This window comes from Manis pentadactyla, chromosome 13, assembly GCF_030020395.1.
Source record: "Manis pentadactyla isolate mManPen7 chromosome 13, mManPen7.hap1, whole genome shotgun sequence".
Taxonomy (NCBI): Eukaryota; Metazoa; Chordata; class Mammalia; order Pholidota; family Manidae; genus Manis; species Manis pentadactyla.
Genome location: NC_080031.1, coordinates 101,092,623 through 101,107,987, shown reverse-complemented (window position 1 = coordinate 101,107,987; position 15,365 = coordinate 101,092,623). Strand labels below are relative to the sequence as shown.

General features: G+C 32.3%; 1 protein-coding gene across 4 annotated transcripts in view; it reads right to left on the bottom strand.

Moving 5' to 3' along the window:
* The window catches only part of ANKHD1 (ankyrin repeat and KH domain containing 1), a 120,797-nt gene that overhangs the window by 34,705 nt on the left and 70,727 nt on the right, over positions 1–15,365 (bottom strand). For 2 of the 4 annotated variants that reach the window (XM_036896407.2, XM_036896397.2), the window contains exons 11-14: positions 4,334–4,421; positions 2,100–2,227; positions 1,762–1,905; positions 657–759 (exon numbers count right to left, since the gene is read on the bottom strand). In XM_036896407.2, the coding sequence (XP_036752302.2) occupies positions 657–759; positions 1,762–1,905; positions 2,100–2,227; positions 4,334–4,421 (463 nt within the window). Of the gene's footprint in view, positions 1–656; positions 760–1,761; positions 1,906–2,099; positions 2,228–4,333; positions 4,422–13,096; positions 13,171–15,365 lie in introns of those variants that run through there. The other 2 variants (XM_036896389.2, XM_036896411.2) reach the window with 2 other exon arrangements.

The following is a 15,365-nucleotide window of genomic DNA, read 5'->3' as shown; positions in this document are numbered from 1 at the left end:
TTTCACAGAGCTCAGATATGACAACTATACATGATTATCAAGTGAAGACACTTTACAGAAGAAAAATATCAGACCTCACAAACTTGAGTCCTTTTATAATAGTATGCTACTTTTTCATATTCATTTGGATATTGTTTATATACTTTTTGATAGGTATTTGTCCAGGTTCACATACTGACAGGTGTTAATCCACTATATTCCACATAACACGAAACAAACTAAATGTAATTCTTAGCTTCTTACTTACTGAACTGAATCAATGCTAAGACTTAACTAGACAGCAAACACATTTTCACTCCTCATATTATACTACTGTTTAGCTAAATAAATGTCAAATGGAAAATGAAAGTCCAATATATTTTTGCTACTTTAATATAGCCAAGGATTTGGTATGCTTCCTAAGTATTTTCAACTGTGTCAGATGAAATCTACACCTATCAGTACAATAACAGGACAATAAGGAGTAAGTTTCCCTGTTACTTATGTCATTTCTATTTTAAATAGTCTGTAAAATTATTAGCATTTGTCAGAACTACCTACCTCAATTAATTCTGAGTACACAGTAACTGTGTACCATTAAATTTAAAGTATACTTTATGAATTCATTAATTAGGTGACAGCATACTCAATTTAACAAACATAATTTACTAACTAACCTTTTTGTACTCCTAAAACGGTGGCAGAATTCTCCTGTGAAGTTCTGTCAGGTTCCTGGGGAGGTACAACCATGGCAAGTGTATGCATTGGTACACGTGGAACCTAAAAAGTTAACTCAGAAAAAAATAATCTCAGACCAAAGAATAAAACAAAACCACATAAATGAAACAGAGATCCTGTTTTAGACTTTCCTCATATACTACCAGATTCATTTTCTTTTTTCTTAAACAAAAACCTTCACCAAGGAATAGTATCTGAGAATATTTAAAATATTTAAAAATTGGTTTTTAAAGAATTTTCAACTTGACCTCTATTCTGAACAATGAGTATGTATCAACAAGATCTAATACAAGTTCTAACTCCTATTCAAGGCAATCTACAAGTAGTCAATGAATTAAGATAAATGAAATTAATATTACTTTCTTGTTAAGAACGACTTGCTGGTTCCAATTACAGGTAGGAGTACAAGTCACATAATCACTGGCCAATTTATCCTTGTTTAAAATTCTGTATGAGTCAAAAGAAAAAAAAAGTCCAACATATTTCCTGAATTGGGGTATTTTAGCAGTTCTCAGGACAACTTTATAGAAAAGAACTTCAGATTTTACTGACCTTCTATACTTAGTATGCTCTCTATATTCTCTCCATATTTTTAGGTAGGTATAAAAATTACTTTCACGAATTTTTGCTGCACGTACTCTAGTTAACCTAACTTTCCTGGTGAAAAAAGTAGGTATCTCTAGGAGAATTAATACTGTCTTGGGAGGTATTAAGGGAAACCTTTTCTCCTGGTTCTAGATCACGCTTAATGTGTTCTTTAAAAAGCAAACAACCCTAAAGACCTAGTTACAGTAAGATGACAACATGGAATATTTATATTTATATCTGGTATTAAGTGGTTTTTTAAAAACATGATTTTCTGTAAATAAGACAATAAAAAAATTTCCATGTACTTTTGAAGAAAATAAATCTTAAGGAATTTAGGATCATGTTTATCTCAATATGTAATAAAAAGAGAAACCAACCCACTTTGCTTAGAACCAATTTTAAATAAAAACCAACCAACCTCAAGAATACTTATAAGTCAGCTCTGTTTTACTTTACCTGAGATTGATCTTGAGAAGGTGGGGTGAGCTGAGACACATCTGTAGTAGGGACTGACAGAACGTTGTTTGGATAATCCAATAGATAAGAAACAACATTGGTATGGCCACCTTTTGCAGCTTCAATGAGCATTGTTGAGCCATCCTGGGAAAAATTGACACCATAACTAATTATTTCTAAGTTTCTTCTTATAATATAACTATATACATTCAGTTTCTTAGCAGCTTATATAAAAACAAAACTCATTTTAACAGTAAAAAACATTAAGCACTAAGAGATCAGATAAGTTTTTAGTGTATCTTAATAATATATGTATTACTTATTTTTAAGTAGAATACCTTGAGTCGGTGAGTAGGGTCAGCCCCATGAGCCAGGAGGAGTTCAACAACTGCCAGGTGACCTCCTGCACATGCCAGTGATACTACTGTATGATCGTTATTGGCGGTAGCCCTATTCACATTGGCACCTTCAAAGAAAAATAAACAGCAATCTTAGTAACAGTTGGAATCAAGCCAGTTCACAGATAGTATTAAAGATTTTTTTTGAAGTACAACATAGATACAAAAAAAAGTGCACAAATCAGAAGTGTATAGTTGAAAAATTTTCACAAAGTGAACACACCTGTGTAACCAGCACCCAGATCAAGAAACAGAGTATTATCCACATACCAGGAGTCCCACCTTGTGCCCCCTTTCAGTCACTACCCACCCCTCCAGTAGTAACTACTATCCTGACTTCCAAACTGTTTTTCATTTTTGGAACTTTTTATGAATGAAATCATACAGTGTACTCTTTTGTGTCTGGCTTCTTTCGCTCAATATAATATTTGTGAGATTCATCCACACTGTTGCGCGTAGTTGTAGTTCGTTCATTCAATATCACTTTTAAAATGGAAAATCTAGAAGACTAAGATTAATAAATATATACAGGTTAATGTAAGCATCAAATAATACAATTGTATGTAAGTCAAAATGTTTCAAAGACATTTTTGATCTACTTTCAGAGTATGGCAATATAGCCAGGTCTCAAAGTAGAGAAACAGATTTTTTTTAAACAGTAATCAGGAGAAATGTAATTCTTTATATAGTGTATTTTAAGAGTCAGACGGACCTGGATATGGAAAGAAGACGTAAGAATACCAAACTATGTTATATGAAAGGCTATTTATAAGTTTTTCTAAAGCTTTGTTTATCATAACCTGAAAAAAATCTAGCTGCAAAACTTTTCTTAGCCTCTTTTATGGTAAATTATTTTTGACCCCTGGAAAAATAGTTATTTTCTATTTTTAGTTTTAAACTTTTAGGAAAAAGTTTTTAGTTCAACTACCTTTGTAACTTCCATAAATCTCAAGTAGTAGTTAAGATGATAGCAATATTCATTCTTCCTTAATTCCAGACTATTTTATGAAGTGAAAAATCAATTTATGAGTGAAACTACTATTTTTCAGAAATAATCCAGCTGAACCCAATCCTAATTTGCACAGAAGTAACCTTTTAGAAAGGGCAAGGCACACTGATAAAGGTCCTTACAGTAGCAACATTAATATTTTTAAAGTTGTTAATAATAAATTTAGATGGTGGGGTTGTTTAGCAGTTACTACAGCCTAGAAAGGCTGAAATCAGGATGTTCCTACTACTCCTGACAAGCCTGACTATATGCTTAGCAGAGTCATTGCTGGGTATGATTAGGTAACCTCTTTAGTAAAGGAACATGAAAGAATTCTAAAGGTTACCCATCCTTTTATGACTTCTGTGTGCTTGAGGTAAATAGCTTTTATACAGACTATGTTAAAACATCATGTAAACACATGCCTTACTTGGTAGCAAATATGTGCTATGAATCCAATTTAAGTTTTATCCAATTAAAGAAGAAAACAAGTGTATTTAAAATGATAAAATTTTACACTGTATTCTTAATGGCACAAAATGTCAGAATTCAACTGGAATGCAGATAACCTTTCATCAGATTACAGAGTACCTCTAACACTATACACAACGTTAGGCTGAAACAAATGAAATTACTGACAATACCACTTTTTATGTGTAAAATGACAATTTCATACAGCTTAACCTAATATGGCTTTAGTGTTTTACTTTTCTATAGTAATTAGCCTTGAACTACCTCTTTGTCCATCATTTGAACTTCCTTGCCTGAATATATTCTAATATTAGAATCTCTACAGGATCATAAAAATAATAAATAACCCCCCTGTATACTCATTTAATTCAACTGTGCAACAAACAATTAGAGTAGACTTGCTCTCTTGAACCCTCCTTTCCAGCAGACCTGCCAGAACGCTGAACAATACTCTATCTATTAAATATAGCTGGACAGTTTACATTTGGGTTTTTCAACTTTTGGGAGCAACCACATGCTGTTTGGTTGATAAAAACTTCAAATTCAAAACTAATAAAGAAAAATCCCAGAAGTACTTCATGAACTCTATGCAATAAATAAAACACAGCAACAAAAGACTAGAATACAGTACTTGTAACTTCAACATAAATTCCAACAGTTCAGATTTTCCCAGAAATTATAGCTTCTTGGAAATGATCACTTGTACTTTCTTTACCTTTGCTAATAAGGAACTGTACAGTGCACAAATGACCAGCTCTTGCAGCTTTCATCAGAGGTGTTCTTCCACCTTCAGATTCATGTTCCTATTGAAGAACAAAATATGATCCATCAGTACCAATTCATTAACTATGTATTTTAAGCACTTACTACAAATGACATGAGAAATACTTACTTAATGTAGTTACTTATACTACCTACCTCAATTCCTCCAAAATGCAAGAGTGATTTCAGTCCACACTAAATGGTATAACTTTTTGAAGGCAAGTTCAGTTTTGTATACCAAATGATAATCATTAAAGATAATACTATGAACAGTTTGATCTTCAAAGAGAAACAGCTACATTTTTCTAATCTGAAGGTTAGAAAAAGATGCTTTCCTAACTATTCATCTGAACTGTGAAAAAGGAACCTTAGTCTTGTGAGGTGATTAGGAGGATCTTAATTATATCAGAAGCCAGTCAGAACTCTATCATAGGCTAGCAACCAATCCCTGAAGAAAAACACTAAGGTATTTCAGTAGCATAAATGAAAAAGGAAAAAATACACCAATGAGCAGGTCTTTTTTAGAGTAGAAATTAAATATATGAATAGTCAAATGCAAAAGATGCAGTTTTATATTAGCAGGAAGATTGTTATTCTTCTAGGAAGTTTGCCAGCAAGAATGAATGAATGATAAAACAGCTTCCAACCATCCTAGTAACAAATGCCACTAAAATGGGCTTGCTTGTATGGTAAGTAGCTCTGTCTATTGGGAGAACTGTGAACTGTTATTACATTCACCTAAGTATTAAAATGTAACTGATTTATCACTTCTAAAAGAGTTCCCTCACCTATCCCCTCTTTCATTATGTATGCAAAGATTGATATCTATTGTTCTGGTTCTCTTGTTACTGAGAAAAATTTGATAAGGAATAGTGATTAAATCAGTCTTTAGTTCAGCTCTACTCTTCTAACTCAGAATCCTTTAGCTACCATAGAGTCAACTGAGTAATAGTGCACTCTGTCAACAGGATACAATTTAGTCTATTTACATGACTCTATCTGATCGACAACTCAGGCAAACTACCAATAAGAAATAAGAGTAGATTGTCAATCTAATAGAAACTTTAAACTGGACTGCAGTGACAGGAATTTCTCACAGAAATACTGCAGAATTTCTCAACCTCCTATAAAAAGTAGTTTATACTTTTACTTTCAATTGTTATGCATATTGATCAGATAATAATCTTTATTAACTCTTAAGGTGTGGAAGAATGAGTAAGTATAGACAATGCCAAAATAGTTTGGCTTTAGAATGGAAAACTTACACTCAAATGTAGATAAATCTAACATTCCACCAATTTACTCCACACAATCAGAATATACACCATGAATATATTACTCAAAAGACTTAGAAAGTTGTCTGTCCAGTTTTTCCATCTGACTTATTTCTGAATTATCATTACAATCAACTACACACTGGAAATAAATTGCTCCTTTGGCAACTTACTATTTCCCTTCCTATCTCAGGGCTTTTTTGGTCAAGCTTTTTTCTCTGTAACACTTCTATTAGCTCTTCTCACCCCTCACATCCCAAGTCAAGTGTTATTTCCTCAAGGAAGATCTCCCTGAGGTTCCTGACCAATCACTCTTTTTATAACACATCTTCCTTGACTTAATGGTGACGTTACGTCCTGATAAACCCACAGTAAGATTAAAATACATAAAGTCAAAAACAATTCATTTAATATACTTAACCTACTGAACATCATAGCTTAGCCCAACCTATTTTAAATGTGCTCAGAACCCTTATATGAGCGTACACTTGGGCAAAAATCACCTAACACAAAGCCTATTTTATAATATAGTGTTGAACATCTCATGTAATTTACTGAATACTGTACTGAAAGTGAAAAACAGAACGGTTGAATGGGAACAGAATGATTGTAAGTATATTGGCTGTTTAATTGCATGGCTGGCTAGGAGCTGCCCAGCATCTTGAGAGTATCTTACTGTGTATCACTAGCCTAGGAAAAGATCAAAATTCAAAATTTGAAGTACAGTTTCTGCTGAATGCATGTTGCTTTCACGCCATCATAATGTCAAAAAATTTAAGTCAAGCCATTGTAAGTCAGGGTCCATGTATATGACACAGTCATATGAACTGCTTGTTGTAAGTTTCAATCATATATTGGTTTGTGTAGTTATTTGGCTAACATGACTCTGACATTAAACTGTGAACTCCATAAGAACAGCTGTAATCTCTATTTTTGCTTACCATTATAAACCTAATGTCTCAAACAATGAAGTGCTAGAATACTGTATACCAAGAAGGAACCTAAGCATAACTGACCTCTCAAATCTTCCCTCTCATAATATTGAGGTTTCAAGTTTCAATTTTCTACTAGGTAAATAAGATAAAGAAAAGTTAATTTAACAAGAAATTAAGAGTAGTAGCTAAACTTAGAGAGTTAAGACATTCATTATCTGCATTTGATAATACAAGTTGACCCTTGAACAACATGGGCTTGAACTGCATTAGGTCCACTTACACATTTCTTTCAATAAATATTTTGGGCAATCTTTTGGAGATTTGTGACAATGTGAAAAACATTTTCTTTTCTCTAGCTTATTGCCAGATTACAGTATATAATGCATAACATACAAAATATGTGTTAACTGTTTATGTTGTGGTAAGGCTTCCAGTTGACATAGGCCATTAGTAGTGAAGTTTTTGGGGAGTCAAAAGTTACACGTGGATTTTCAATTGTGTAGGGGTTGGCACCGTTAACCCCCACATTGTTCAAGGGTCAACTGTACATTATTAGTGACATGGATAGGCAATACTAATGTCACTTGTCCTTTCTTTCCTTTTTCTTTCTTGTTTTTTATTTTCATGTTTTTATTGAAGTATCATTGTTATATAATCTTATATTGGTTTCAAACATACAACACAGTGGTTCAACAGTGATAGATATTATTAAATCCTCACCCCCACTCTTTCTTTATTTCTTAAGCATGGGAGGGACACCCATCAACAAAACTAGGTCCCATGAGTAATGGCAAAGACCAAAGATTTTGAAAGCCCTGCTTTACAACAAACCTTTAAAGTTTAGTAACTGTTAGTTCTCTATATTTAAAAATAGTAATACAATAGCTGTTAAAAGGTAAGAAATCACAAAGTAGAGTCCCGTGATCCTCACCCCAAGTCAGATTTCAAAATTCAACATACTAATAGATTTATGAAACAAAGTGTTAAAAGCTTTAATTTCATCCCTGTAAATAAACACACATACATTCCTTTGATTTTGAACAATATAATTCTGACACTATGGTTTGTAAAACAACTTTATAACACATTTATAGTATTTCATATCCTAAGATCAATAATGTATATCCCACAACATATATCACTGGTCTCATATCTACTAAATCCTTCTCTTAAAACAGGAATCAAATTTGTGTATACTACTTATGAATTTGGGTTTATCAGTATGGTCAATGTTTGTTCAAGGTCAATAAAATTTTTGGATATCTTTTTTTTCCTTCATAAACACAGACTTATTTTCCATAGATACAAATTTAAGTATTATACAGTCTAACATTTTTTTTCTTTCTCTGTCCTTGCAAACAGCTAAGATAATATAGGGATTATCTATTCCTTGAACATTTGATAAAACTCACCTATAAATCCACATGGTCCTTTTACCGTCATTGGATGGATATCTTTAAACTACTGATTCAACTTGTAATATAGTTATTGTTCTATTGAGGTTTCTTGAGTCAATTTAATAATTTATATATAGAAAAATCAGTATTTATTTCATCTAAGTATTCATATTTATTGACTGTTCATATAATTGCCTTACAAATTTTAATTACCTCTACTGCATCAAATAGTTTTAATTCCCTTTGTTTCTGTTATTTACCTGTTCCCTTCCCCTTTTTGAAAGTCTGACTTTCCTATTTCAGTAGTTTTTCTTTTTAATCACCTCTTAATTTTGCTTTTCATCCCTATTTTATACTTTTGAAATTTTCTATTCACTTTTGCTTTTATCTTTACCATTTCCTTCCTTCTTTGTGCTGTTATTCTTTTATTAGCTTCATTTACTTTCACTTTACATAAATATATAAAATTTTCCTTCTAAGGAAATAAAGATAGCACTTTAACTGTAACCTGTTTTAATGTGTAGTTTTTGTGACAATTTCTACTTTGTAATTTTTACTATGATTGTCTCTTGAACCCAAGAATTATGTAAAAGTATTCTTCATTTTCTAGATGGATGGAATTAAAAAAAATTTTTTTTGTTGATTTGTCATTTTAAAGCAATAGAGATCAAAAAATGTACTCCATATGATTAAGTTTTAAAGATTTTTTTGTGGCCTAAAACATGGACAGTTTTTATACATGTTCCACGTATTGGCATATTTACTGGAAACAGAATGCTAGCTCTCTAAGAGTGAACTTGATTTTTTCAAATTCTTTTATTTGTTTGAGCTATCAGTTTCATAGTGAAGTATATGGAAAAAAATCTTATCACTACAAATGTAGACATGATTACTTTTCTTGTAATTTTCTATTTTATTTGGAGAGTAGATTGTTAGTTACTGATTAGCAACTGTTGTATCATTTGAAAGAGCATTCAATCATCTCTAAAAATGCTTTTGGCTTAAAATTTCATTTTATCTTATATTAATATTGGCTTACATTAACTTTTTCTATCACTTTGTCAACCCCTCCCTGTCATTTTGCTTTATCTCCTAAAACCAAAATCTGCTAGATTTTGACTTTTAACCTAATTCAAGTCTTTGCCTTTTAACAACTGAGTTCAATAGGTTAATATTTGTCCTGATTACTGATACGTTTTTCTAAAATCTTTAAAGTTATTCAGTACTTGGTCTTCCTTTCCTGAACAACACAGGGACTCTAAGCATGGTTTTTAAACCTTCTAACACATCCTTCTGAATTTCATATGCTATTGCTATCTACAAAGTTTTAGTATTGCTTTGGTTATAAGCATAAAAATTTAAGTTTTATATTAAAAAATTTATATATATAGTATGTTTCACTAATTTCTTTGCTTACCGTAGCTTCTTGCATCCCACGCCTTCCTCCCGGGTATATTTCTCTCATTGATGTACGTATCTTTTGGTAGTTCTTTTGGCAAGGGTCTGAGGTGGTAAGCTCTTTTATTCTTTGTAGATCTGAACATATGCTTATTTTGCTTTCTCTGGAATGGTAGTTGAGTACAGAGTTCTATATTGTAATATTTTCTCTTGGTATTTTGAGGACATTACTCCCTATTGTCTAAAATGATTAGTATTATTGATAAGAATCTGCCATCAAAAATTTGATTGTTGTTCATTTGTAAGTAATGCATTTTTTTCTTCCAGTAGCTTCTAAGATAATTTTCTTTATTCTTACAATTCTTCAGTTTCATTTGCTCTGCTTAGTGATTAATTTTTCCACTCGATTCATGTCTTGCTTCAATTCTAGAAAATCCTCCACCATTATTTCTTCAAACATTGCCTCTGCCTTCTGTTTCTATCCTTTCAGTAACTTCAAATAGATGTGTGGAACTTCTCAATCTATCTCCTTTCTCTCAATTTCTTTCATATCTTCCATTTCTTTATGTTTGTGCTGTATTGCTTTTTCTTACCATTTTAATCACTAATTGTATCCAACACACTGTTTATCCTACATTACTGTTTTTATTTCCACCTTTTTTCCCCCTAAGTTTAAATATTTTGTTTCATATTCATCTATTCTTAACTTATATAATTATCAGTTTTTGCTTCATTGTCTCATTGTTTTATGGCTATCGGTCATAGTTTAAAATAAGCATTTAAAACTTTCAAGATTAAAATCTTTTATTTCAATTTCATTGGACCTGTATTCTCCTGTTTTGCTTTTTGTTTGCTTGTATTTTGACTATCTCTGGATGTAGATTTGCTCCTGAATTTTGTAATTTTTTTATTTGAAAAAGATCATTCTGCATGGGAGTTGTTTGTTCTTTCATTTCCATCCACAAACTTACACCTTTTCATCAGATGATTTGAAAGTTGCCTCAGTCTGGCCCCTTCAAGTCCATTTCAGAAGATCTTTCACTGGCAACTAAAGCTTCTGGTCCTGTGGAGTTTGGTGTCCTCCAAGTTGTTAGTTTGCACTGTTGTCTTTTCAACTTCCCTCTACCAAGAACAATTTGCTAATTCCTAACTGCAACCCTGGGAAGTTTCTTGGAGCTTTTTTTTCCAGCTTGGTTCACAGGTGTGGCAATAAGGTGCCAAGTTCCTTGCTTCAACTAAGTAGACTACATCTATTGGTCTGCTCTATTTGAGATGCATTCAGTCCCTATTTCCCTGTTGATGTTGAAATCCCAGCCGCCACAGCCCATTGTTTTCTAGTCTTAATTCTCCTTGGGCCTATAGTTTCAGCTGTAGATCTGTTTCATTTCTAATCACAGAGTTCTTTAATCTTGTTTCTGAATATAGCTACATATTTTTAGTTTCCTTTTTTATTTTTCCCTTTTTTATTATATCTATGTACGTGAAATGATGTAGATGAGAGGTTTCATACTAACACTGACTTTACCTTCTTGACTGGGAGTCATTTTGTACTTATATTTAAACAACCTTGAGATAGCTGAAAAGGATTCATTCAACATACTTTCACCTAGAAAGAGAGAACCTGGCCTTTAAAAAATGTATTAAGAGTTTTGCATATTTCCCAGATAGTTTTAGATCAGGAAAAAATGGATAGTTTCCCAGCTTTGAGTAGTAAAATTTAAAACTATGCATATTTATGTTATTCCTTTATAAAAAGTTAACATTTAAAAAGTGGGAGATCATGTTTAAAGTTTATTAATGTAAGCTAATCACTAATGGTTGAAGTATCTTGATAAAGGGGTACTCAGAGCTTATAGGTCCCTTAAAATCCTATCCATGACCAAAAGGTTCTAGTTTTGATGAATAAGCACTATGAGGAAAAAGGTGTAGTTTCTTTCTACTTGGCTTTAGAAAACAAAATTTAGTTTTAAATTAAGTTGATTTTTAAAAAAATAAGTTGATTTCCTTTAAAACTGCAGTCATGGGCACCCAAGATATGTATCTAAGCACTGTAACTATATCACAGAGGCAGTGTTTCTTGGAGTCAGAGAAGGACATTGTCTAGGAGGATCAGCATCACAGGAGAAGGGAGGGAGCTCTTTTTATATTATATATGTACTGGAGGATTCTGGTACTCTCCCTGGGGATATGTTCTTTGAACCTACCACTGTATATTAATCATTGCCTTAGTGATCTACTGTTACTGATCAGATTCATATCCCTCAGGAGAAGTGAGATGGATAAAAGACTGAGGTCCTGTTCCAGGGCTTGTGTTTAGCTCAGTTTCTAAAAATCATAAGTAACAAAGAGAAAAAACAAGCTTATTCAGTATGGATGGAGGAAAAATGATCAATTTTAAAGCAAAGATGGAAAAAGAACAGAACTCAACAATGATGCATCTACAGACCAGCGATGACTAAAGTGTAGAATATGGAGGATTTGTCGTCAGAATCTCCTGGGATATTGTTTAAAATGTAGACTGCCTATTTCAGATCTGAACTCCAAAAGTGGGCTGCAAACCCCATTTTTAAAAAATGTTCCAATATTTGAGATTTATTTGTAGCAAGAGATTTATAATCACATTTCCTTTAACAAATCTGAGAGAGAATATTATATCTGAGATAACACTCAGCTTTACATTCTTGATGAGAGCTTGAGATATTATGCAAACCAAGTAAAAGTTGGAGGATCTTATTTGGGTATCTTAACTCTCCTGTTAAGGGGAATGCAAAAGAACTATTTGAGTAAGAAAATCTATTTTTCACCTAAGAGGTGTCTTAAAGAATACTAAGGAAGCAAACTATTATTAATATAAATCTCTTTTTATTGGAACTTTCCACATAATATTTTGTGAAATAAATTTATTTACTTTGTTCAAATAGAATGAATGTAACAAGTTTTCATTCAACAAGCCAATAATGAGGATATTTAGTAAGCATTATGATTAAGAGAGGCTTGATACTGAAAATTTTAGATGCCCTATGTTAATTGTACTACAATCATAATTTATTCCTAACTTAAAAATTAAGTACTTACACCTGAGTTTAAACAAATTTCTCTGGATTACAATAGATATTAAATTTGCTTGACTTTTAAAACCATCAGGAACAAATTCCACACTTTTTTTTTAAAAGTAATCTTTGCTTATAAACAAGTATTCACCTTTTTAAAAAGAAATTTCAGAATGAAACTACAGGGGACAATTTTAAGAAGAAAATTTTAACTTTATAGAAATTAGGGCATGAACAATATAATAAATATTTCACTAAACTTTTTTCTGTTTATTTGAGGATTATGTAAAAAATAATCCAAAGTATTACCCTAAATCTGAGTTTCAGGTCGTTGATGAACAAAGTTGAATGCGAAGGACTTTATAATTCAGACTTTCTGGGGTACCTTAACTCTCCTGTTAAGGGGAATGCAAAAGAACTATTTGAGTAAAAAAATCTATTTTTCACCTAAGAGGTTTCTTAGGAATACCACTTAAAAAGAATACTAAGGAAGCAAACTACTAGTAATGTAAATCTCTTTTTATTGGAACTTCATAATGTTTTTCAATGAAGAGGATTTCCTTTGTCACCCAGCAGGGGTCCTGGAACTTCTTGGCTGCAATTCAGATATCCAGAGTTCTTGTTTCCTATAACATCTACTCTTTAGTAGTAGCTTACAAGCATCAAAGGCCACCCTCACCTGATGCTTGGCCGGATCTATGCCCTCCAAAATAGTCTTCATGTCCTCCTGCTTGTCCTGTGAAAGGAAAAAGAAGAACTCACGGATCTTATTCCAAAAATTAAAGTCACATTTGGCCATGAAGACCTTGTGACTGGTACTTCAGGTGCTGGGCTTTTTAAACTCAGGATCTTCAACTAAAAAGATTCTCATCTGTAGCGATCATAATCTCATGAGCAAACTATGATTTTTTTAAAGTATATGATAATGTGGTACTCTACCAATATAACTTTAATATATGCAGATATAATTCTGCTGAATTATTTGAACTCATGCCTTTGTCTTCAAATACAACTAAAGCCACAAAAGCAAGAGCAGTATCTTTTCATATCTAACCAAATAAAATAATTTAATCAAAAGATTTGGGAATATCAGAAGTTGAGAAAAAAGTAAGGGAAATACCATAAGATGATTAAATAGTTAGGTAGCTTCCCCTCCTCCATTATAAACACACTTAATGACGACACTTTTCAATTAAAATAGGAACTTTCAAAGAACCTGAGAGATGGAATATCTATATTTTCTCTAGATTTAGACTCCTGACAGAGAGAAATTACTTGAACATGAGATAGGGTTATGGTTAAAGAAATAGTAATAAACTTTGCAGTCACTGACCAGGATCAACTAAGTCTCCAAATAAAAGAAATATGGCCTAGAGAAGGCTTCACCCTAAGTTACTCCTACCTCTTCCCTAGGTAATGTGTCTACCTTAAGGGGATATGTGCTCCTACGGTAGAGATTTGATAAGAAAGCAGTCTGAGACAACTAAATGGTTTGAAGAAGATGACTGTTGAGGCTCACTTCCTCTCCCTATCCCCATGATTTTCAAAAAACAGCAAGCCCCATTCAAATAGGAATAATAAGCATAAAGGATCCCAAAGAGAACCTACTAAGAAGTTTCTACAAAAATGGAAAGAGAATAAAAATTTAGTCCTATCTCCTTCATATTTTCAAATAAATTAATGAGAACCTGAACTCTTTAAATAAACAAAGTGATACAACAGCAAGAGATTCAAAACTGAATTAGAAGAGCAGAAGAAACTAAATAATGATGAAACCATGAAAACCACATCAGAAGCAGCCAGACACAGAAAAAATAATAACCTGGAGGATGGTCTTAAGGAAGAAACAATGCACAGCAAAAGGAAAAATGAAAAGAATTAGATATAAAGAATACAAATAAGGGAGATCCAATACATGGAGACTAAATATCTGAGAAGAAAGCAGAATAGAAAAGGAAGTATTCAAGGATATAGAAGAAGAAAACTGGAAAAAGAGGAGGAAGATGAGGACAAAGGCAAGGAGAAAGGGAGAAGGAAGAGGAACACCTAATAGATACAAAGCACTCATTGTTTTCCAGGAAAACTAACATAGATTAATAAACTCCGAAGAAATATCCTGGTGAAATCACAGAGGTTTAAGCATAATACAATAACCTTATGACAATCTAGGCAGAAAAAGGAAGTCATTTACTTACAATGGGAAATATTTTAGTTAAGCTCTGGCAGTATTCAAAGCCAGAAAACACTGGAATAGCAGACTTAAAATTTTGAGGGGAAAAAAAAAAACTGATTCAGTAATTTTATATATGGCTACATTCATTTATAAATACAATATACAGTAGTCTCAAAAATACAAGCACCTGGGAACTCCTTTTTCTTTGGTGTGCGGAGTAAATTCATATCAAAATACTGTTATCAGTCACCTAAGAGGTGAGCCAAGTTCAGGAACTCACAAATTAAGAGGCTACATAATATGAAAGATTAGTAAACACCAAATCTAAATATATAGTTAAACAACTATGAGAAATAGGGTCATAAAACAGAATATAAATGTTATAAAACCATGACAGTGTAAAAATAAAATAACTCATGAAAATCGTATGGTGGAAGACATGTTAATCTCCTTTCAGAATGGAGTAGATACTGCCTGAATATTTGATATTTTAAAAATCAACTTTTAAAAAAAGAAATTAATAGAATATTTCAAAATTTGCATTTTTAAATTATGCCTGAGTACTCTTTCAGAAAGTAACTTTATACCTGTGTTTCATATAGTTCACCAAAGCTTTGGAAGCAATTAATGAGCAGGTCCTATGGCTCCCTGGAAAATAGGGAAATTTTTTAGATAAAACAAACATGAGGACTGCGATCAGAAATTAGAAAATTAAACCACAAGAGAGAGATACAGAGAGAAAGAGAGGAACAAAGAAA